This window comes from Salvelinus fontinalis, chromosome 25 (genome assembly GCF_029448725.1).
Source record: "Salvelinus fontinalis isolate EN_2023a chromosome 25, ASM2944872v1, whole genome shotgun sequence".
NCBI classification, from domain to species: domain Eukaryota; kingdom Metazoa; phylum Chordata; class Actinopteri; order Salmoniformes; family Salmonidae; genus Salvelinus; species Salvelinus fontinalis.
In genome coordinates this window covers 31281019-31306323 of record NC_074689.1, presented here as the reverse complement: position 1 = coordinate 31306323, position 25305 = coordinate 31281019, and the positions used below count along the sequence as shown (strand labels likewise).

The 25305-nt window shown below is 43.5% G+C and overlaps 1 protein-coding gene across 2 annotated transcripts; it reads right to left on the bottom strand.

The window, feature by feature from the left end:
• Positions 1-3344: 3344 nt before the first annotated feature.
• LOC129823111 (protein phosphatase 1 regulatory subunit 16A-like) lies at positions 3345-25069 on the bottom strand. Of its 2 annotated transcripts, none has more exons than XM_055881869.1 (11): positions 23463-25069; positions 12649-13665; positions 11561-11631; positions 10821-10966; positions 10472-10575; positions 8548-8672; positions 8156-8281; positions 7972-8047; positions 7142-7271; positions 6813-6978; positions 3345-6670 (listed from the first exon to the last, which is right to left on the bottom strand). In XM_055881869.1, exons 2-11 carry the CDS (start codon positions 12896-12898, stop codon positions 6179-6181), a joined length of 1686 nt encoding a protein of 561 aa, XP_055737844.1. In that variant the 5' UTR covers positions 12899-13665; positions 23463-25069; the 3' UTR covers positions 3345-6178. The 2 variants fall into 2 exon arrangements, with proteins under 2 accessions (XP_055737844.1, XP_055737845.1); XM_055881870.1 differs by lacking the exon at positions 23463-25069 and adding an exon at positions 23357-23451.
• Between the last annotated feature and the right edge of the window lie 236 nt (positions 25070-25305).

Here is a 25305-nt window from a genome sequence, read left to right as displayed (position 1 = left end):
CCCTGGAGGTTGGTGCCCTGAGGCCCCAAATAAGACCGCCCGGCCTTGCCTACCAACGATCCTGCTACTTTCATAATGTTATCCAGCCTGTTCTTACTCTAAGTTAGATTACCAAAACAGCAGATGATGTTGAATGTTAAAATGGAATCAATGAACAATCTGTAAAAGATGGTCATCGGGTCTTATCCACTCTGAAACGGCAGAGTTTCCTCAGGAAGAACAAGCATTGATATCCCTTTGCACAGATAGCATCCACATTGGCCTCAAAACTCAGTTTTCTGTCAAGGAAAGTGCCAAGATATTCACACCGATCAACGGTATCAACTGGCTCACCATCTATTAGCCTGCATTGGAGGCAGTGAGCTACTCCGGAAATCAATAGCCATATCCTTGGTTTTATTGACATCAAGGTCTAAGTAGGAGCAGTCACACCATCCAACGAACTCCACCACTGGGTTGATGGCTCACCTCCTCATCCTGTAAAAGACTCACGATAATCAAGTGTTGTCAAGGGCAAAGTCAGCACAGAAACTAAGAGAGGGGTGGTAGTTGTGGCAGGTATAGACTGAAGGGCAGGCAATGTGCCAATTACTAGGGGTCTACACTGCAGGGTATATCCATCTTTCACCATGTGGTGGAATATCACCCCTCAGCCTCACACCACTCACCTCACGTCCACGCTGATGTATACTTTCTGCAACCACGTGTCTTTACACAACACAGAGACAACAACGGTGTGTCAGGGTGAGTCAGGGTCGGTCAGGGGAAGAGACCGGTATTGCCTGGATGTCGGCTGGGCACTGGAATGCCATTGTTGCACAGACTGGGCTGTTACAATCAGTACAGTGTGTGTGTGTGTGTGTGTGTGTGTGTGTGTGTGTGTGTGTGTGTGTGTGTGTGTGTGTGTGTGTGTGTGTGTGTGTGTGTGTTGAATGGAAGATCTTCTTTGCCAAGACACTGCACAATTCCACCACTAGGGGATAATGTTTTCTGCGTCCATATGTAAACCTGAATGCAGCACATCAAATGCACAAGGAAAAGAACAGACTGAAGTTTGACATAACATATTTATTCTGAAATATTTACATAAAGCTGTAGATTTGTAGTAAAGTGATCAAATAGGAAATTAAACAAAGGGAAAGAAGGTACAAAAACAACACCTGTTATGGCACTACAGTCGGTCCTTGGTCAGTCAGAGTTTATACAGCATGGAGTCCTTCCACTTCCCCTCCCACGGAACAAAATGCATCCCCTGTACCTGCTGAACAGGAAAGACAACTATATGCACCTTCAATACTTCAACAACCATTCCTTTACTCAGTGCAGCTACATTCATGTTCAATAGAGAGGAAACTGGTGTGAATGTTGAGCAGCATGGTTCTCTTCGCTCAGCGTTGCCCTACCGGTTTTTGGTACAGTAATGTAGCAGTTCATCAAACAATGGTACGCAAATATAAACACCATGGACCACGCAGCTGTCATACCGCTCAGGAAGGAGATGCATTCTGTCTCCTAGAGATGAACGTACTTTGGTGCGAAAAGTGCAAATCAATCCCAGAACAACAGCAAAGGACCCTGTGAAGATGCTGGAGGGAACAGGTACAGAAGTATTTATATCCACAGTAAAACGAGTCCTATATCGACATAACCTGAAAGACCGCTCAGCAAGGATGAAGCCACTGCTCCAAAACCACCATAAAAAAGACAGACTACGGTTTGCAACTGCACATGGGGACAAAGATCATACTTTTTGTAGAAATGTCCTCTGGTCTGATGAAACAAAAATAGAACTGTTTGGCCAAAATTACCATCGTTATGTTTGGAGGAAAAGGGGAAGGCTTGCAAGTCGAAGAACACCATCCCAACTGTGAAGCACGGGGGTGGCAGCATCATGTTGTGGGGGTGCTTTGCTGCAGGAGGGACTGGTGCACTTCACAAAATAGATGGCATCATGAGGGAAAATTGTGTGGTTATATTGAAGCAACATCTCAAGACATCGGACAGGAAGTTAAAGTGTGGCCGCAAATGGGTCTTGCAAATGGGTCTTCCAAATGGACAATGAACCCAAGCATACTTCCAAAGTTGTGGCAAAATGGCTTAAGGACAACAAAGTCAAGTTATTGGAGTGGCCATCACAAAGCCCTGACCTCAATCCTGGAAAAATGTGTGGGCAGAACTGAAAAAGCATGTGCGAGCAAGGAGGCCTCCAAACCTGACTTAGTTACACCAGCTCTGTCAGGAGGAATGGGCCAAAATTCACCCAACTTATTGTCGGAAGCTTTAAAGGCAATGCTACCAAATACTAATTGAGTGTATGTAAACTTCTGTCCCACTGGGAATGTGATGAAAGAAATAAAAGCTGAAATAAATCATTCTCTCTATTATTCTGGCATTTCACATTCTTAAAATAAAGTGGTGATCCTAACTGACCTAAGACAGTATTTTTTAACTAGGATTAAATGTAAGGAATTGTGAAAAACTGATTTTAAATATATTTGGCTAAGGTGTATGTAAACTTCCCACTTCAACGGTATATCTATTAAAGAGGCATTCCTTAGTTACTACATACATTTTTGGACTGATGAATATGTACCCATTGATTCTTGAAGAATATAACGTATAAATGCCCCGTGAGCTTAGTTCAACTGTCGTACCCCATCAGAACCCAAAATATAAGCTTGTTTTACTCCAATGTTTGTAAACAAAGTAAATGTAAAGAATCACTGTATAGCCAAAAAATGTGGTTAAAACGATCATTTTGATATCATGGATGGTCCTTGCATCCATAGCGTAGTCGATGGTTTGAGAGTGGTTGTATTTCTCCAGCCTCCTCCCTCAGCTTTTTACTGAAACTGTGGCAGGGAGAACACCTTAAGCTCTAGTTAAGGATTTCCGCTTTAAGAGAGCAAGCATGACTGTCCACCTGACTCCCAACGTATACAAACAAGTGACAATGTCTACACAAGTACTCTAAGCCCATGTCGTATACAAAAAATAAATAATTAAAAAGGCCGGTTGGACGTACTGCCAAGTCCTCTAAAATAACGTTGGAGGATGCTCATGGAAGAGAAATTAACATGAAATTCTCTGGCAACAGCTCTGGTGGTCATTTTCTGCAGTCAACATGCCAATTGCACATTCCCACAAACTTGAGACATCCTTTAAATGTGCCCAGCACAAGGTGCACCTGTGTAATTATCATGCTGTTTAATCAGCTTCTTGATATGCCACACCTGTCAGGTGGATGGATTATCTTGACATAGTGAGCATTTCTCCTAACAGGGATGTAAACAAAATTGTGCACCACATTTAGCGAGAAATAAGCTTCTTTTTTTTTGCATATGGAACATTTCTGGAATCTTTTATTTCAGCTCATGAAACCAACACTTCACATGTTGCATTTATATTTTTGTTCACTATATTTTTCACTTTGCCAACCCTACAGAACAGTGGAGGCTGCTGAGGTGAGAACGGCTCATAATAATGGCTGGAATGGAGCGAATGGAATACCATCAAAACATGGAAACCATGTATTTGATACCATTCCACCTATTCCACTCCAGCCATTACCCCGAGCCTGTGCCTCCCAATTAAGGTGCCACCAACCTCCTGTGCTACAGAAGGCACTTACTGTTGATAAACCATCACACTGACGAGGTTAAACAAGATCGTTTTCTATACATTTCTGTCAGGTGTTTTGATGACCCCTTCATTTCATTTAGACAAGGTAGATCCTGGTTTCTAGGAAGGAAAGGTTTGTTGTGAAGGAATGGTTAAAGACAACCTACTGGAGCCACTGAGCACGACATACATCACTATTCAGAGTATAGAAAGTGCTCAAATAGAAATGCCTAGAGAAAGTTGTCATCCTGAGGAGGAACATTGAACATCATGACAAAAACACCTTCATTTAAATATAATAATCTCTTACAATCATTTAGAAAAAAAATGTATAATTTTCTTAGTGCACTGGAACAGTAGATTATTTTTTTGTTCATTAATCATTTTAAGAACAGTGATGAATGCTGATCAGGAGAAAGGTAGGGCAATAGCACTTGTCTCCACTTAAATGTGATGCAAATTCAAACCAATGAGAAAAATAAACTTAAAAACAATCCCACTTATGTACCCTGTCAGACAGAGACTGGAGTGTCTGGAAAACAAATACAGTATATTCTGAAAGAATTCAGACCCCTTCACTTTTTATTACAGCCTTATATAAACATTTTCCCTCATCAATCTACACACAATACCCCATAATGACAAAGTGAAATCAGTTTTTTTGAAAAATAAAAACACCTTATTTACATTAGTATTCAGACCCTTTACTATGAGACTACAAATTGAGCTCAGGTGCATCCTGTTTCCATTGATCATTCTTGAGATTTTTCTACATATTGATTGGAGTCCACCCGTGGTAAATTCAATTAATTGGACATGACTTGGAAAAGCACACACACCTGTCTAAGGTCCCACAGTTGACAGTGCATGTCAGAGCAAAAATCAAGCCATGAAGTCGAATGAATTGTCAGTAGACATGATTGTGTCAAGGCACAAATCTGGGAAGGGTACAAAAACATTTCCACAGCGTTGAAGGTCCCCAAGAACACAGTGGCCTCAATCACTCTTAAATGGAAAAAGTTTGGAACCACCACCACTCTTCCTAGTGCTGGCCGCCCTGCCAAACTGAGCAATCAAGGGGAGAAGGGCCTTGGTCAAAGAGGTGACCAAGAACCTGATGGTCACTGACAGAGCTCCAGAGTTCCTCTATGGAGATGGGAGAACATTCCAGAAGGACAACCAGCTCTGCAGCACTCCGCCAATCTGGCCTTTATGGTAGAGTGGCCAGACGGAAGCCAATCCTTAGTAAAAGGCACATGACAGGCCGCTTGGAGTTTGCCAAAAGGCACCTAAAGACTCAGACAATGAGAAAAAATATTTATTTTCTGGTCTGATGAAACCAAGACTGAACTCTTTGGCCTGAATGCCAAGCGTCACGTCTGGAGGAAACCAGGCACCACTCATCACCTGGCCAATACCATCCCTATGTTGAAGCATGACATTGTAGCGTCATACCCAAGACTCAAAGCTGTGATCCCTGCCAGAGGTTCTTCAAAAAAGTACTGCGTAAAGGGTCTGAATACTTGTGTAAAAGTGATATTTCAGTTTTTTTTATTTGTAATAAATTTGCTTTGTCATTATGGGGTATTGTCTGTAGATTGAGGGGAGAAAAAACTAGAATAAGACCATAATGAAACAAAATGTGGAAAAAGTCAAGTGGTCTGAATACTTCCAGGATGCACTGTAAGATCAATAAATGCTATCATGTACCCTTTTGTATCAATCACTTTAGGAAATCGCCTCACTCTCGATCATAATCTGTGCTTCCCTTCAATCAATAGTACACATCAAGTTACAGTGCACATCTAAAATCATGTTCAGTCAATCATAAGTAGGAAAGATCATTCATTGGTCCGATTATCAACTTGAAAAAAAGCATAATAATCAGGTTTGGTTCATTCTGCTCTTGCCCCTTTCTGCTTTGAATAAGCACATCTTATTCACTGAAGTCAGATGAACAATTCATACAGTATGTGCTTGATACATCCTAGTGTGAGAACTCTTATTGAACTGCCCCAAACACACATGAAAAAAGGGACTTAAGAGGAAAGTACTCAGTGCTATTGCAAGAGTAATACTGGTATCTGTAGGTCTCCACACAGCCTAAAAAGCCACCAGGTGGCCATATAAGGTCTCCTGAGATCCAAATAGACTCAGAGAAATATCCATATGGAAATATATGGATCTGGCCACACCCTCAGAGGAGCAATGAGGAACATTATGTTAAGTGCTCATATATTAAATGTTTGACATTTTTCAAGAAGGAGAGTTTAAAATAAATCTGTGCAAGAAGATAAAATGTACTACTACATTTACTAAAATGGAGTTAAGACCAAACATTCAACGGCATATCATTGACGGAACCAAATAATATGCTTCAAACGAATCAAACTGCAATGAATCCTTAAAAGTATATCTGGTGGTCACCGTAGTGTTTTGACTTGAAATCGGTTTGCCACATAGGAGTGTTACACATCCCCTCATTTCCAGTCAGGCAGTGGGTGCTTGGGAGTGTTTGTGTGTCTCTACATTGTGGCTTGGGAGTGTTCGTATGTCTCTACATGATTCCACAGCAGGGCTCCTTGGTGTTGTTGGACGTGTCCTCCTCTGGGGCTCGTAGTTTGAGCAGGGGCGGGTCCCCGCTGGCTGGAGTGAAGTACACAGAGCTGGGAAAGGCCACCTCTGTGCTGGGGGTCTCCTGGACAGCTCGGGAGGGGGTCACCTCCTGCAGAGGGGTGGGAGAGGGAGGTTCCTCCTCTGAGGGAGGGAGTAGAGGTGGGGCGGGGTACTTGTTGAGCTTGGCCGCGGCCCGCTGGCGTTTCAGGTCCGCTAGAGTCTGGTGGGATTTCTCCAGGGTCATGTTGTCCCTTTCCTCCCCAGACCCTGAGGCAGGGCTCAGCTGGTAGGAGGCACTGCGGTCCATCCGGCCTCCACTCCACTTCTCCCCTGGGACAGACGCCGAGAGGGCAAGGGGCGTCCCACCGTTCCCCAGACTAGACTTCCTCTCCGCTCCCTCCTCATTCTCCAGCCTCGACATGGTACCTGCAGCCTGAGAAAGCCAGAGCAACAGAGAGTTAATATGACACATTCACCTATCAACTCAATCATATCCTCTATTCTCAGTGTCGACTGAACATGGTAGCTGTCTGTCCTGGTGTTGTTGCTATGACAGGAGTAAAAGTACTACTCACCATGGCAACGTGCTGGTGGAGCTCGTTGTCCGTCTGTCTGTCCTCGTCGTCGTCGTCCTGCGGTTCGGCCTGCCGGCCTCTCTCCTGCCACACCATGGCCTCCTTGTGGTGCTCCCGCCGGTACAGGCTGGAACGCTCGTTGACGCTCACACGCCGCACCACCTTACTGCTCAGACGGGGGACGAAAGACAGACACTATAGACACAGCTACAAACTGACAAGAGGCTGAGGCTTTGCCTGTGTCTTAACAAAACCCTCATCTGCTCTTAACCTTCCATCTTTAAACCTTGAACTAATTGTCTATTGTTCAACCCCCTCTCCCCACTCACCCTCTGCTGCCAGTGCTGGAGGCTCGTCTCTGCAAGGTGCCCTTGTGTCGGTCATGACTCTTCATGATTGCGTCGTGTTTGTGCTTCAGCTCCATCAGCTTGACTCTCACCTCCTCGTCAGCACACACATCTACCACGGACAGAAAACACAACAGAGTCAGGACATGTCATCCCCATACAGTTAACCACCACCAATAACTGCTCCCCGGGCGCCGATGACGTCCATTAAGGCAGCCCCCCGCACCTCTCTGATTCAGAGGGGTTGGGGTAAATGCAGAAGACATTTCTGTTGAATCCTTCCCCATTCAGGCTTACACTCTGATACATGGTGATGCTGTGTGTGCCATCTTGGTCTTCTACTGTATCTTAGTCTGCCGCTCTGACGTTGCTCATCCATATATTTATATATTCTTAATTCCATTCCTTACTTAGATGTGTGTGTATATGTTGTGAAATTGTTAGATATTACTGGACTATCGGAACTAGAAGGACAAGCATTTCGCGACACCCACAATAACATCTGCTAAACACGTGTATGTGACCAATAACATTTGAGGACTATTATCTATCATGATAACAGGTAATAAGTCAACCTATACAAGGGTTCTGTGTCATTGCCCATCACATCCCCACAGTCTAACTACAGGATGTAAAAAATTAAATAATCTAAATTACCAGCACTTGACACCCACATCTAGCGCTGACTACTGATAGCCACGTTATTGCGGAAAAGTGTACTTTCTATGTGGTTGTCCCACCTAGCTATCTGAAGTCTCTCTGGATGAGAGCGTCTGCTAAATGACTCAAATGTAAACATGTGGTGTTGTTACCCAGCGGCGTCTCTTCCAGGACAGACTTGGTGTTGAGACTGGCCCCATGAGCCACCAGCTGCTCCACCATCAGGATCTAGGAAAACAGACACACCAGTATGTTCAGGTCAGTGAGCCAGCCATTTAGCACCATTGAGAAAGGGGGCTTCATTCTAGACTGTTCTCAGAGTACTACAATACTGACCTGTCCCCAGCAGGAGGCGGCGTGGAGTGGTGTCCAGCCATCCGTGTCCTTCTGCTCCACCTTGGCCCGGTGCTCCAGTAGCAGCTCCCCCACCGACAAATAGCCATTAGCCGCCGCTATGTGCAGCTGGAGGTGAATTGTTAGTCAACCTTTCATCCCAATGGTGAAGTGAAGATATGATCATAATACAAGACCTGAAAATCTCCCCAGCCAGGTATGTTTTCAGGGTTACAGCAGGGGTATTCAAATCCAACACTACAAGGTTCAGAGTACCGCTGGTTTTCTGTTCTACCTGATAATGAATTGTACCCACCTGGTGCCCAAATCTAAAAATCAGTCCTCGATTAGAGGGGAAGAATAAAAAAACATCTATTTGAATGTGAGTGTCTCACCAGCGTGGCCCCGTTGTCATCCTGAGCGTTCAGGTCCGCTCCATTCTGGACTAGCACTCGAAGATCTGTGAGCATATTCATCTCCTTAGCCCCACGACACCGGTTTATACGGTCCTGGGTTATACCTGCACAGACACACAGCAAGTCAGAGTTCTTACACACTTCCACAGAGACCGTGTTTAAGTAAGGCTCGTAGAGGGGATTGCAACTTCCAGGTACAGTTGAAGTCGGAAGTTTACGTACACTTAGGTTGGAGTCATTAAAACTTGTTTTTCAACCACTCCACAAATGTATTGTTAACAAACTATAGTTTTGGCAAGTCGGTTAGGACATCTACTTTGTGCATGACAAGTAATTTTTACAGCAATTGTTCACAGACAGATTATTTCACTGTATCACAATTTCAGTGGGTTAGAAGTTTACATACGCTAAGTTGACTGTGCCTTTAAACAGCTTGGAAAATTCCAGAAAATTATATCATGGCTTTAGAAGCTTCTGATAGGCTACTTGACATCATTTGAGTCAATTGGAGGTGTACCTGTGGATGTATTTCATGGCCTACCTTCAAACTCAGTGCCTCTTTGCTTGACATCATGGAAAAATCAAAAGAAATCAGCCAAGACCTCAGAAGAAAATAACTGTAGACCTCCACAAGTCTGGTTCATCCTTAGGAGCAATTTCCAAACGCATGAAGGTACCACGTCCATCTGTACAAACAATAGTACGCAAGTATAAACACCATGGGACCACGCAGCCGTCATACCGCTCAGGAAGGAGACATGTTCTGACTCCTAGAGATGAACGTACTTTGGTGCGAAAAGTGCAAATCAATCCCAGAACAACAACAAAGCACCTTGTGAAGATGTAGGAGGACATAAGTACAAAAGTATCTATATCCACAGTAAAACGAGTCCTATATCCACATAACCTGAAAGGCCGCTCAGCAAGGAAGAAGCCACTGCTCCAAAACCGCCATAAAAAAGCCAGACTACAGTTCGCAACTGCACATGGAGACAAATATCATACTTTTTGGAGAAATGTCCTCTGTTCTGATGAAACAAAAATAGAACTGTTTGGCCATAATGACCATTGTTATGTTTGAAGCACGGGGGTGGCAGCATCATGTTGTGGGGGTGCTTTGCTGCAGGAGGGACTGCTGCACTTCACAAAAAAAATTGATGGCATCATGAGGCAGGAAAATTGTGTGGATATATTGAAGCAACATCTAAAGACATCAGTCAGGAAGTTAAAGCTTGGTTGCAAATGGGTCTTCCAAATGGACAACGACCCCAAGCATACCTCCAAAGTTGTGGCAAAATGGCTTAAGGACAACAAAGTCAAGCTATTGGAGTGGCCATCACAAAGCCCTGATCTCAATCCTATAGAAAATTTGTGGTCAGATCTGAAAAAGCGTGTGCGAGCAAGGAGGCCTACAAACTGACTCAGTTACACCAGCTCTGTCAGGAGGAATTGGACAAAATTCACCCAACTTATTGTCGTAAGCTTGTGGCAGGCTACCCGAAATGTTTGACCCAAGTTAAACAATCTAAAGGCAATGCTACCAAATACTAATTGAGTGTATGTAAACTTCTGACCCACTGGGAATGTGATGAAAGAAATAAAAGCTGAAATAAACCACTCTACTATTATTCTGACATTACACATTCTTAAAATAAAGTGGTGATCCTAACTGACCTAAGACATGGAATTGTTACTAGGATTAAACATCAGGAATTGTGAAAAACTGAGTTTAAATGTATTTGGCTAAGCTGTATGTAAACTTCGACTTCAACTGTAGCTATGGTTACAGGGCTGCGGCCATGGTGAGAGGGTGAGTGTATGGTTAGAAATGTAACAAGAGGATGAGTTTGGGGATGAGGGGGGGGGGGGGGGGATCAGGTTGGTTTTTACTCTCCCTACTGACCCTGCTCTGCCATGACCATCTCTAGCAGCTCCAGAGTGGCCTCGTCCTCACAAAGGTCATAGGGCATGTTGCCATCAGCGTTGACAGCCAGCAGCTCTGCTCCACTGAACACAGACAAGGAGAACGTTATACCAGAAGCACACACATCGTTATCACAGCCTACTTGGAAATGATAAGGATGTCTTTGAACTGTACAATGTGTCTGAAGAAAGGGTAAGAAGTTGTTGAACTTCACCCAGAGGAATGGGTCAAAACTATTTGTACATTTTAAAGTCCTCCACATTCTGCACAGTACATTGTAACTGTGTAGATTTGTGTGTCGTGTTGAGGTGTTTATAATGTGACTCACGACTGCACGAGAAGCCGCACCAGGTCTGTGTGTCCACAGGTGGCAGCAGCGTGAAGCGGCGTCCACAGCTCACTGTCACAGGCGTTCACACTGGCCCCGGCGTCCAACAGACACTGTACCAGCTCCACAAAGTCATCAATGCAGCACTGCAGGGGGAATGCAGACAGACACACAACGGGCATAACACACACACACACACACACACACACACACACAGGTTTACTGTCAACTGCAGAGTAAACTGAATTTGCACAGGTCCAGGTCTCCAGCCTTTTACTAAGTAAACACATTAAAAAAATTCTGGAGGGAAGAAATACTTCATGACTATAAAGAGAGCACTGTGCTCGCTAGTGCCACTCTTACACATTTACAGTGTGTGTACGCTAACATGTACATGTAGGGTGTGTGTTTTACTTCTAAGGAGAGCAGTGTCTTTTCTTGGTGGTGTGTTGGTAGGCGTTTTCAAACATCACAGTAGTGCTATGAAGGGGGGGTCACTAAATCTATCCTTCCCAACAGTCTAAGAATGTAAGAGCCAGTCCAGTTCAGAGCAGAAGTTACATGTCTAGCTCTAGAAGCAATGTGAAAACATTCTACAGTGTTTACATAGGCTGATTTTAGATAGACACCCCACAGACAGACAGTACTTACAGTGTTGAGAACAACACTAAACATAAACACACACACAGGGTGACCAAGCGGGCAGACGTCGGACTGTGTGTGCAAGAGCGCGTGTGTACCTGGTGAAGGGCAGTGAGTCCGTCCTCGTTGTACAGATCTGGACTGACTCCACCGTTCAGCAGCTCCCTCACTGCAGAGAAACACATGGGCATTATTCACTAGAACTCCAGTAAGTCATACTAGGAATCTTAGTTAAGTGATAATGCCCAAGAAGCCGGTGTTTGGAGGATATATCGGAACGGTGTTGTTAGGACCGAGTCGAGAGAGACGGCAAGGTTTATGCAAATCTCTGCTGTTGGAAACCAAATACTAGTCTTCAAATCAAATTTGATTGGTCGCATACACATATTTAGCAGATGTTATTGCAGGTGTAGCGAAATGCTTACCCTCTTACCGTTAACAGTGCAGTAACATCTACAATAAACAACAATCCACACAATATGCATGTCTTAAATAAAGAGGAAATAATTTCTAGATGAGTTTTACAGTGGAGATCAACTTTTAGGAATTGCCTGTCTCTGGCTGGGCTGATGAGACAGTGGATTTCACAGTGAAATGGAACACTAATGCATTACAGTCATAGCTTTAGCCGGTGGTAACTTGGCAAATAGAAATCGTCTGGAATGTGGTTTTAACCAATCAGAATGCAGAATTTGACCCACCTGTTGTATAAATTTCAGATAAACTTTTGTTTGCATTGCAAGAGCAGAGGTTAAGTTACCGCTATAATTAGCCATAATCAGGTGTGCTAACAATAGCACCATTGAAACCAAACGCCTGTTCTGATAAGCCTAAAAGTATGATGCGTCTCACATAAAATATGCATGAATGATTTCCTGTGTAACTTGTGTTTATAGAGCGGTCGTACTGTGCAACTGCCCTGCCACTATTCATGTTATTTTGAAGAACAGCAGCCATGAAAACAGTGAGTGTTATCTACAGGCTTTTCTAAGGGGTAGAGGGAATTCCTTTGGTAGAATAAAACCTCTATGGCCCGTTTCCCGGACATGGATTAGCCTAAACCTAATCCTGGATTTAAAAGCACTTTTAATGAAGAGATTCTCCATTGAGCATGCTTTTTAAACCCAAGACTAGGCTTAAAATCAGTTTCTGAAACCATCACATAGTGGTGTGCTAACTGACTCACCCTCCTCCAGGTCATTGCGGGCTGCAGCCTCCAGCAGAGTGATGTTGTTGGGGAAGACCACCCTGCGCGTGCGCCCCTTCTTGTTGCTTTTCTGGCCGGCCTTGCCCTCGCCGCGGGCCATGTCCTTGTCCATCTGGGCCCAGCCCTTTAGCTGCTGGGCACGCCGCTTCTGGGCATGCTTCAAGCGCTCTGTGGCGCTCAGACGCCCAATCGTGGCCATCTCACCGAGCAGCTCGCCGTGCTCTGCCATGCCACGCCAAAGCCCTCCCCCCACCCCCTCCCCTGTCCTGTTTCACTGATCTGATCTGATCCTGGATTTTAGCAGTAGAAAGTGGAAAAAAACAACTTTGAACCATATTTCAGTCCTTAAATCCATATCACTGCTAAAAAAATATAATGATAAATCGATATAGTTCCATTATAAATCGCTACTTTCGATTTGTAATGTATTTTTCTTGCTAGGAAGCATTAGGTAGCACTAGTCATCCTATAGCTTGTTCTCCATCTTCTTCTTAAATAGTGAGCCAACATGTTTTCACCACTTATTTCCATGAAAGATCAAAACTAATTTTCTCATGCTTTCTCTTGACTCTCTGCAGCTGACATGTGGTGAGCAATATGTTTGGAACATCAAAATCGCAATAAAATCACAGTATCAAATCACAATAACTATCATGAGAAACACAATACATATCGGCGCCTAAGTATTGTATCGTGAGGTCCCTGTAAAAAAATATATATATATCAATGAGGTAAAAAATAAATACAAAATAAAGACATTTGGACTTATACTGCAGAGAACCTTAATTCAGAGTGCAATAGTACGAGAGAATGGAAAGGCAGAGGTTGGTCAGAGGTGGGGGCTGCATGGGATTGGATCACTTGTCAGTCTTCTAGTCCTGTAATAGGCCAGTGCAGGTGGTGCTTCAGAAATCAGGAAGAGTCCGGCATCAAGGCGTCTCAAGGGTCCATTGTGCTGCTGAGAATACATAACATTCTACCTCCCTCCCCTGACACCTGGACACAGAGAGAGAGAGAGAGACAGAGAGACAGAGAGTTACCGTAATACACACAATCTTGAACCAGTCCCCCTCTCCCTCCCTGAGGAAACCGGAGATGGAACACCATTCATTAATGATTGACACACCCTGCCTGCACCACCTCGGCTTCAGCACAGCAAGCTCTGTGGTTGGTTAGTGTGAGAGGACGGATCAGGGAGGGATGTTGTAGGGTGGTAATTAGTTGGGTTGTAGTACTTGACACTTGTTTGGGTGCTAAGTGCTAGGCTAGCAGTGGCCCTTCTGGCTGTCCTCCCTGTTTATCCAGGTATGTAGCATCTCACACCAGTTTCGCAATATTTTCTGTATTAGGAGGACATGTCATTTTTTGAATGGTTTTCCCCAGCTGCCCCCCCCCCCCCCCCCCCCCAACAGGTAGGGCCTGCTCCCCTCCTCCTCCCGACAGGTGAAGGTGCCCTGCCCAGTTGATAATCACCCTGATAATTGCCTTGAAACTGAACCTAAACCGTAACTAATTTCACACACACAGTATAACAGATGAAATTAATGAAGTAGTAGAGATGTGATGATACCAGTTTCACAATATTTTTCAGTGGCAAGAATGTAAACATGAAGCAGACCTAACTCTTTGTTCCATTAATAACCTGCTGTATGTAAAATAATGTGCTATAGTTTAGAAAATAAATACATGTGACTCTGGGTGACAACATAATGTTTGTTTCCAACATTAGGGCTGTTTTCCTAAAGAAGTTAAATCAGCTTTGTGTTTTGTTTCCTTGCCACGATACTAACTCGTATCGCGATACTGGTATCGTCCCGGCCCTACACACCAGCCGCTCTTTCGCACCTCATCCATTATTTAGCCTGGCCTGTGAGTCGCTGAGAGGAAGGTCAACTAGACGAGACCAAGATAGCAGGCAGGACCAGGGAAACAACTCCAAACTGAGGTCTACCTGAGTGGTGGACGAGGACAATACATCAAAGATCTGGCAGTATGAAGACAAGCTGTTCCTGACACCCTCCTCTGCAGATGGCAAGACACTTCATAATAACTAGACTTGCTTTAGGGACACTTGTGTCACTGTGGCTACAAACTATATTTAGGATGACCTGTCCATTGTCAGCGCCCAGACCACAGTGTAAGGATTTCCTTGGAGTCAGAATGTTTACTCATCCTCACACACTAATGAAGTGTCCCTGTCAGGGCACATGAAACACAGCATACTGCTATTCCTATTCAAATAGATTTACTGCAGCATACAGGCCAGGGCCACACCTTGCTTCCTACCTACTTGTTCTTCCTTCAACAGCACCTACAGACTGACTAAGCAGCCGTTTACACACACAAACCAGCTGCGGACGCATAGGCTAACAGGCTATAGGCTAAATCACCATGGTAAACCAGTCAACTGTGGCTGTCTAGTGTCCACACACACACCACAGAACAGTTTGTAATCAGTGAGCATTAAGTAGCGTAACCCTTCAAGGCCTACTTCCCCACCATAGTGAACACAGAGAGAGAAGACATCATTTACAGACGCTTAAGGAGATTTGGAAGAGGAATGGAGAGAGGCCATGTCCCCCACAATCCCTTTAGGGACTTTACTTCAGGATCAGGAGCAGAAGAAAGCACTGTAAACAATTTAAAAAACAAACCACAATGCCACCGAAATAAAACCGCAATCAGCGTTTACAAAATACAACACCACACCAGTTGTATGCCTATATTTTAAATGTACTTTTTGCATTGAAAACAGTGATGTAGACATGAACACTACTGGTCTTCATGTCTATATGCGTTTGTCCTCAATCCAACATCCTTGTTCATAAAACCGGTTTACTGTGTTTGCTGTTCGCACTAGGAACACACACCATGTAAATCAGGGATTTAATAACTTTCTATGCATGGGTGTCATCACTAGAGGTCGACCGATTAATCGGAATGGCCGATTAATTAGGGCCGATTTCAACTTTTCATAACAAATCGGGAATCGGTATTTTTGGACATCGATTATTATTATTTATTTAACTAGGCAAGTCAGTTAAGAACACATTCTTATTTTCAATGACGGCCTCAGAACGGTGGGTTAACTGCCTTGTTCAGGGGCAGAACGACAGATTTTTACCTTGTCAATCTTGCAACCTTACGGTTAACTAGTCCAACACTCTAACCACCTGCCTTACATTGCACTCCACGAGGAGCCTGCCTGTTACGCGAATGCAGTAAGAAGCCAAGGTAAGTTGCTAGCTAGCATTAAACTTATCTTATAAAAAACAATCAATCATAATCACTAGTTAACTACACATGGTTGATGATATTACTAGTTTATCTAGTGTGTCCTGCGTTGCATATAATCGATGCGGTGCGCATTCGCGAAAAAGGACTGTCGTTGCTCCAACGTGTACCTAACCATAAACATCAATGCCTTTCTTAAAATCAATACACAGGTATATACACTGCTCAAAAAAACAAAGGGAACACTTAAACAACACAATGAAACTCCAAGTCAATCACACTTCTGTGAAATCAAACTGTCCACTTAGGAAGAAACACTGATTGACAATAAATTTCACATGCTGTTGTGCAAATGGAATAGACAACAGGTCTAGCAAGACACCCCCAATAAAGGAGTTGTTCTGCAGGTGGTGACCACAGACCACTTCTCAGTTCCTATGCTTCCTGGCTGATGTTTTGGTTACTTTTGAATGCTGGCGGTGCTTTCACTCTAGTGGTAGCATGAGACGGAGTCTACAACCCACACAAGTGGCTCAGGTAGTGCAGCTCATCCAGGATGGCACATCAATGCGAGCTGTGGCAAGAAGATTTGCTGTGTCTGTCAGCGTAGTGTCCAGAGCCTGGAGGCGCTACCAGGAGACAGGCCAGTACATCAGGAGACGTGGAGGAGGCCGTAGGAGGGCAACAACCCAGCAGCAGGACCGCTACCTCCGCCTTTGTGCAAGGAGGAGCAGGAGGAGCACTGCCAGAACCCTGCAAAATGACCTCCAGCAGGCCACAAATGTGCTTACAGCCAACACCGTGCAGGACGTTTGGCATTTGCCAGAGAACACCAAGATTGGCAAATTCGCCACTGGCACCCTGTGCTCTTCACAGATGAAAGCAGGTTCACACTGAGCACATGTGACAGACGTGACAGTCTGGAGACGCCGTGGAGAACGTTCTGCTGCCTGCAACATCCTCCAGCATGACCGGTTTGGCGGTTGGTCAGTCATGGGGTGGCATTTCTTTGGGGGGCCGCACAGCCCTCCATGTGCTCGCCAGAGGTAGCCACACTGCCATTAGGTACCGAGATGAGATCCTCAGACCCCTTGTGAGACCATATGCTGGTGCGGTTGGCCCTGGGTTCCTCCTAATGCAAGACAATGCTAGACCTCATGTGGCTGGAGTGTGTAAGCAGTTCCTGCAAGAGGAAGGCATTGATGCTATGGACAGGCCCGCCCGTTCCCCAGACCTGAATCCAATTGAGCACATCTGGGACATCATGTCTCGCTCCATCCACCAACGCCACGTTGCACCACAGACTATCCAGGAGTTGGCGGATGCTTTAGTCCAGGTCTGGGAGAAGATCCCTCAGGAGCCCATCCGCCACCTCATCAGGAGCATGCCCAGGCGTTGTAGGGAGGTCATACAGGCACGTGGAGGCCACACACACTACTGAGCTTTATTTTGTTTTAAGGACATTACATCAAAGTTGGATCAGCCTGTAGTGTGGTTTTCCACTTTAATTTTGAGTGTGACTCCAAATCCAGACCTCCATGGGTTGATAAGTTATCAATAGAAATCAAATGTTTGTGTGATTTTGTTGTCAGCACATTCAACTATGTAAAGAAAAAAGTATTTAAGAATATTTCATTCATTCAGATCTAGGATGTGTTATTTTAGTGTTCCCTTTATTTTTTGGAGCAGTGTATTTTTAAACCTGCATATTTAGTTAATATTGCCTGCTAACATGAATTTCTTTTAACTAGGGAAATTGTGTCACTTTCCTTGCAACAGTCAGGGGATATGCAGCAGTTTGGGCCGCCGGGCTCGTTGCAAACTGTGTGACGACTATTTCTTCCTAACAAAGACAGCCAACTTCGCCAAACAGGGGATGATTTAACAAAAGCGCATTTGCGAAAAAAGCACAATCGTTGCACGACTGTACCTAACCATAAACATCAATGCCTTTCTTAAAATCAATACACAGAAGTATATATTTTAAACCTGCATATTTAGCTAAAAGAAACCCAGGTTAGCAGGCAATATTAACCAGGTGAAATTGTGTCACTTCTCTTGCGTTCATTGCACACAAAGTTAGGGTATATGCAACAGTTTGGGCTGCCTGGCTCGTTGCGAACTAATTTGCCAGAATTGTACGTAATTATGACATAACATTGAAGTTTGTGCAATGTAACAGGAATATTTAGACTTATGGATGCCACTCGTTAGATAAAATACAGAACGGTTCCGTATTTCACTGAAAGAATAAATGTTTTGGTTTCGAAATTATAGTTTCCGGATTCGACCATATTAATGACCAAAGGCTCGTATTTCTGTGTATTATGTTATAATTAAGTCTATGATTTGATAGAGTAGTCTGACTGAGCGATGGTAGGCAGCAGCAGGCTCGTACGCATTCATTCAAACAGCACTTTCGTGCGTTTTGCCAGCAGCTCTTCGCAATGCTTCAAGCATTGAGCTGTTTATGACTTCAAGCCTATCAACTCCCGAGACTAGGCTGGTGTAACCGATGTGAAATGGCTAGCTAGTTAGCGGGGTGCGCGCTAATAGCAGTTCAATCGGTGACGTCATTCGCTCTGAGACTTGGAGTAGTTGTTCCCCTTGCTCTGCAAGGGCCGCGGCTTTTGTGGAGCGATGGGTAACGATGCGTCGAGGGTGGCTGTTGTCGATGTGTTCCTGGTACGAGCCCAGGTAGGGGCGAGGAGAGGGACGGAAGCTATACTGTTACACTGGCAATACTAAAATGCCTATAAGAACATCCAATAGTCAAAGGTATATGAAATACAAATGGTAGAGAGAGAAATAGTCCTATAATTCCTATAATAACTACAACCTAAAACTTCTTACCTGGGAATATTGAAGACTCATGTTAAAAGGAACTTTCATATGTTCTGAGCAAGGAACTTAAACGTTAGCTTTTTTACATGGCACATATTGCACTTTTACTTTCTTCTCCAACACTTTGTTTTTGCATTTTTTAAACCAAATTGAACATTTTTCATTATTTATTGGATGCTAAATTGATTTTATTGATGTATTATATTAAGTTAAAAATAAGTGTTAATTCAGTATTGTTGTAATTGTCATTATTACAAATAAATAAATACATTTTTAAAAACAGCCGATTAATCGGTATCGGCGTTGAAAACCCATAATCGGTCGACCTCTAGTCATCACCCATCTTTGTGCCCCTCTGTACTGCTGAAAGTCACGAGCCTGTTCAGTTGCAGAGTGAACACTGATCTGTGTGAGCCTGACAGAAGTGCATGTGTCTGCATGTCTACATCTTTGCACGTTATGTTGGCCTAAATCACAAAACCGCTAACTTCCCCTTCCTGCCTAATCTCACGGTCTTTGGCTGACAGTTCTCCCAGTAATGCTGTCAATCACCATGGAGATACACCCCTTCACCTCTTATCATTATACCTCATCAAGACCATAAGTGACCATGAAGCTTAGCCTATATAATCACACTTGTTCAATTTCCATGAAACCTACACAAAGTGTCTAATTTCACCCTGGATAGCCAGTAGAATATAGTCAACTAGATATCAACTGATCAAATCAAAATCTGACAAGGATAGAAAGAGAGCATGCTCATATTTATGTGAACATAACCACCTGGTGGTTCATAAGTCATTTTGAAAGTGATAGTTGAATTACATAACAAACCATAGATATGATCTCAAGCCTCTCCTGTGGACAGGAAACATGTAGGCACCTATCGCTGAACTTTGACCCTGTGTGTACACAGTCCTTTATAGAGTTAGTTGCAGAGTGAGCTTTTAGGAAGGAAGGACATCATTGCTCATCTGTTGTAGTTCAAATAAAACAGATAAAACAAACCAAGTCGCAGCCAGTCAGTCGAACAGCGAGCAAGTCTGGAACAGAGACAGAACAGTATATGTGCTTTAGCCGAGCAGACAGGCCCACAGGAGATTCAGTTCAATAACAGCCACGGTGTCTTCTAAACTCAGAGAACATAAAAAAAAGCAGTGAGAACGCACTCCTCGCTCTACTCCACACAGAACCTCCCACCCCTTAAACTGAACCTCACAGCTTGTTCTTGCCGAAGACTGGCTCCACCCCAACCCTCCTCCACAGAAATGACTACCTGCAAGAATGAGTGTGTGAGGGTTGTGTGGCTATTAAAAAGTCCCCACGCAGCAGATTTATATCAATGTCAAATTATTTCTGGGTAACAATTAAGTACTTTACTGCAATAGATTTCCATTAAAATGGGCAAAAATGGCTTTTTAGCAAAAAATATTTCTCAAACAAGTATTTTGCCAGGACTGTCTGTGAGTGGTGTTAGTGGGGAGGGGAAAACTGAAAACAAGTTGTTACTGGCAGAGGTTTGGAACTCATTATTGGTCTATTAGCCAATTTAACGTATGGTAATGTCACCATGGAAACCTGCTGATTTGAAGTTCCTGTGTAGATTGTTTTTCAACCAGCAACTATCAGGAAATAACACTGAACTAATTTATTCACACTTTTACAGTATTCATTTCATCAGCTGTTGTACAATATGATACAAAAACACAGGAACAACTAGATATAGACTGCACTGGGCCTTTAATAGAGTCAATAGCATAGGGAAGATGAAATCAAGGATAATTTACTGGGAGGGACGCTCTCTCCTGTATCTCAGTTCATGTATGCAACCAGGCATACCAGAGTAAAACAAACTGTCTTCTGGCAGCAAGCAGATGACAGTTTATCATACCTTTTAAAAATGGGTGCCACTAGGTAGGCCTACTGAAAGTTTGACATGTCACTCCCTAACCCTACCCTGTAAGTATTCAAGTTTGTATAGGAATGCGTCAGCTTGGGCATCACCGTCAGGAGTGGAAAAATCCCCTGGAGGCCAAAAGTCAAAATGCGTTGGTTCTACCTTTTTAAATAAAGAAGCTTTTTATTTGATTCCATTGTCCTCCAAGTGTTGCTGAATCTCCTCTCTACCTCAGTAGTGCACGCTACCAGCTTATAGGCTTCTGTGTGGCCTAGTTTGCTCATCTGCATTCTTCATGTATCATCAGTGTACTTTGAGATTGGTCGGTGAATGCTTGGAACTTTTAACATGAGCCACCGTGTCAATGACTCAGCCTGGACAGGGAGGGCCGGTGGTTCTGTGGAACAAATCACTCAGTGACTGGCCCTCACTATGAATACTCACAAAAAAATATTTGTTTGGTGTGGTTTAGTCCCCAAGAGAAAAAGCAAATGACTTACACATTTGTGCATACATGAGTTACAGAGTAAGGTATTCAAAGGGACTTTATAGGCCAAAAACAGGGATTACTGTGAACCTGTGTTCCACATAGGCCGAGGCTTAGTAACAAACAGGCCTAAGTATTGGTTAGGGAGACAAATGTAATCTAAAAATGGGTTTGAAATCTGATTAAAGCAGCCTTATAGGCAATAATGATAAATCCAGCAACATATCAATTGGTAGTGGTAGTTGACCATACATGTTGGCTAGATTTAGCTTGGGCCTAAATAGCATTCCTGTTCCATCTGAGGACAGGAAGAACCAACCCCATGTACATTGTGTCCCTGGCTTTTATATAGGCTAACAATGCTGAATCAATGGTGTTCTGGAATGATCCTGCCACCTGAACTACTGCCCAGTTGTCTAATCTCCTGGTCAATTTTCCAAAAGGCCTTTCCCCCCCATCCCCAGCTTTAAAATGGTTTAATGAGCATGACATGACACTTCAGAAGTCCTATCATGTGTGGACTGTAGTGACCTTTAGCCATGTTAGCCACAATCCCTCAGCCTTCTGAGGCTACAGGGGAAGACAGACGGAGAAAGACAGGCGGGAGAGCAGAGGGAAATTAAGGCAAGAGGATGTGGAGGAAAGACAGTGATGGAGATAAAGAGGAATGGGAAGGCAGGAGGGAGACAGACCCAAAGGCAATATTTTAACGGGTTCCGTTCAGTAGGTGGCAAAAAATGAAGAGGAAATGTCAGTCAGGGTGCAGTAGTTATAAACTCCTTCAAGGCTTATCAGCCCAACCGTCTCACTGTCTTATCATTAGGCTATACAGTAGTTAGAGATGGATAAGTGACAACAAGATTTGTGAAGGCTACACTATATGGCTCCTCTGAAAACTGAACATTGTCCCCAGCAGTTAGGCCTCCATTGATAGGCAGAGAAAAGCAGAGCTAGTATTGTTTATCCTATGGTTGGATAAGACGTTTGGTTAGGTATGGTTCTCTCTCCTTGCTGTGTGAAATCTGTACTGTTCAACATAAAGACCTTAGACCCTCTCAAAAGAGTTAGCAAGATTTAAAGTCAACCAAACACAAGTCAGCCACAGAGCAAAAGTTTACGTAGGCCAGTGTGTGTACCATGTTGCAATGTGGCCTAAGCTATTGTGTTAATCTCCAGAATCTTAGATAGTGTACACATGTGAGTGCAGCAGTGTGCGCTACTCAAGCTCATGCAGTAGATGTAACCTCTACCTCTCCTCTGCCAGATCTCTCTAAAGTATAATAAGAAATGTGACCTGCTTCCTCTCTTTCAATAGACTGTTTCTTCATGAAAACAAAATCAAATGCTAACTTATGCAAATCCAGGGAAATAAGAACAACTATGACCAGTATCATAAATATTAGCAGCACGGACATTAAGTGTAGGGAAAGCCGACATAAGGTACAAAGTGCGTTTGTCATTTACAAGGCTGTGTCATTCTTATAACGTAAATTCTAAGCCTGATATCCTGTTGGTCCTTGACACACACAAATATAATACACTAACACTTCATACAGTCAGACCTGGAAAAGAACGCATGGACAAAATACATAAATGCAATAGACTTGAATTTATATTCTAAAGTAAGGCATTAAAAATGTATACATCTATCTATGCTTCTTTACTTGGTACCTGGCAAAACAGTCTTGCAGTGCAGCCTACTGAAAAATACAAGTAACTTGTTGCATGAATTGAACATGTTAACAACTGTCTACAATCATGTATCAAGTTATCCTCCTAAAATAACAGGAAATGTCTGATGACTGAATAATACATTACAAACTTTGAATAGTAAGCAAGCAGAATCATTATGAAAAATGTGTTTCACTGTGTGTAGATGTTAGCAGATTTAACTAGCACGCCTCAGGTAAGAAACTAGTTTAGCATGCTAGGTGCCAGGTTACACTAGACGCAGTAAGTAGCTAGGTAGCTATCTAGTTCAGCCAAAAGTCTAAATCTAATCCTCCAGTCACAAAAACTATGCAGCTGGTTATCTGACGGTACTAAATTAAATTTGGTCATCAACAAACGTTTTCTACGTCGCTTAACATAAACTACCTGCTACATCAAACATACGTTACCGCTCTCCGTGGCCAACCTGTGCGTCATTGCCATTTTGTAATGCCTGCCATGCAAATTAATTAGGAAGCCAAGCTATCGCTAGGCTGCTAACACAACTCACTTACCTGACCTCATTCAGTCGCGGTAAAAGTTTGCTTTGCGTAGCTCAAATGTCGACTTTCAAATGTATTGGCGATGAAAAACAAAGCATGTTGCTGTCTCGTTGCTTACCTATGGAGTTTATTCAGTCTGACAGAAGCGCGAGCTCGTGCTCTCAGCCCGTCTGAAACCGATCAGCTGCTTTCTGTCCCCAACGCCAACTCTCCAATGTTTCTCCAGCCTTCAGGGGAAATGCTTCTCCATAACAACCGCTGCGCTGTCATATTCTTCTTCTTTTTCTTTTTAAGGTTGTTTGGCAGAATACACCGATTGGTGTATGTCTATTGCCGCCATCTACTGCACCGGGTATTGAAACAAAATATATTTCATTGCGGGATGGGGTGGGAACACGAGGTTATACAAAATAAAAAACATCTCACTCCTCCAGTCACAGTTAAAATCCCATCCATAAACAGGCTTAGGTGCATGTGAAGATGGAGCATTCATCGACAGCATTCCTTGTAATGCCTCTGCTGTAAAAAAATAAAAATACCACAGTCCCAACAAAATACTCAGCCGCACTCACAATACCTATTCTCTTAGATGTCCTCTTGTTTGCCCTGTGCAGATGATAACCAATGCAATTAACGCTAAAGTCCACCTTCTTAACATGCAACATGTCAGGATCCCTCTGACAATTAATAGTATCTGGTGTCTCTACTCCTATTAACATTATTTCTTAAACTTCACTCCTTTCTTCCACTCTTCTCACCGCCGCCGGATAGGACATGCTGGACAGTCCATATTCTTACCGCCTCCGTCTCCTTCGCCCTAACAGGACACTTCAGAAATTCGGGTGCATGTTCACCAACGCAATTACAGCAGAAGCCTCCCGAGTCGCGCAGTGGTCTAAGGCAATGCATCGCAGTGCTAGAGTCGTCACTACAGTCCCTGGTTTGATTCCAGGCTGTATCCCAACTGGCCGTAATTGGGAGTCCCATAGTGTGGCGCACAATTGGCCCAGCGTGTTAGGGTTTGGCCGGGGTAGGCCGTCATTGTAAATAAGAATTTGTTCTTAGCTGACTTGCCTAGTTAATTAAATAAAGGTAAAATTAAAAAAAAGTGGTTCAGCTGGCATACGATACCCTGCCCATCTACATACACGTGACCAAATATTTTGCATTTATCACACTGTGGGTTTGGGCATGAAGGCTCTCACAGGGTATCTCATAAAATCAAAATACACAGGTGAAGGGAGAAGAGACTTCGTTTTTTTTAAACTATAGAATGGATGGAGTGGGCTTCTTCGCGCCATCTACTTCGCGGGTTAGTCGGTGTGCACCAACAACTTGATCCAATTCTTCACATATATCCTTTGATTTCACTTCTAGTGCCACCCCAGAGAAAACACCCTGGATATGCGCTCTGCTTCGAAGAGCCACACACGTCACATTCCAATCCGATATCTTCTTGAGGCGCAGAGCACGCTCCTTCTGTTCCAAAGATACACACAACAAAAAGTGCACACCTCTCGTTACTCTCATCGACGCCACCTCAAACCACAATTTCTATAGACTTCAATCGGACAACATCGATCCAAAACCTTTACTCCGACCTAAAAATTGTCATAACTACGCTTGGAGTCTAGAGTCCACTAGCAGTTTACTTCTCTTATTTCCTTTTGCATTTTCCACTGTAATCCAATTATTCTCACTCTCATCTCCACTTGACACGCCATCTGATTCAAACATAACATCGGCTGTTGTCATTGAAAGGTGCCACAAGAGGACGACATTGCTCAGACCAAACCCTATAAATTAAAATACTGTGAGCCTAGTGCAATATTTATTATGTGACATACAATGCATATCAGCTGTAACTGTACAGTAAAATGACCTTCACCAAACTATTTGACAACAAAATCCTAGCTATCTAAACTTAGTCTCACATTTTCTGACATTTCCCTTTAAAATCA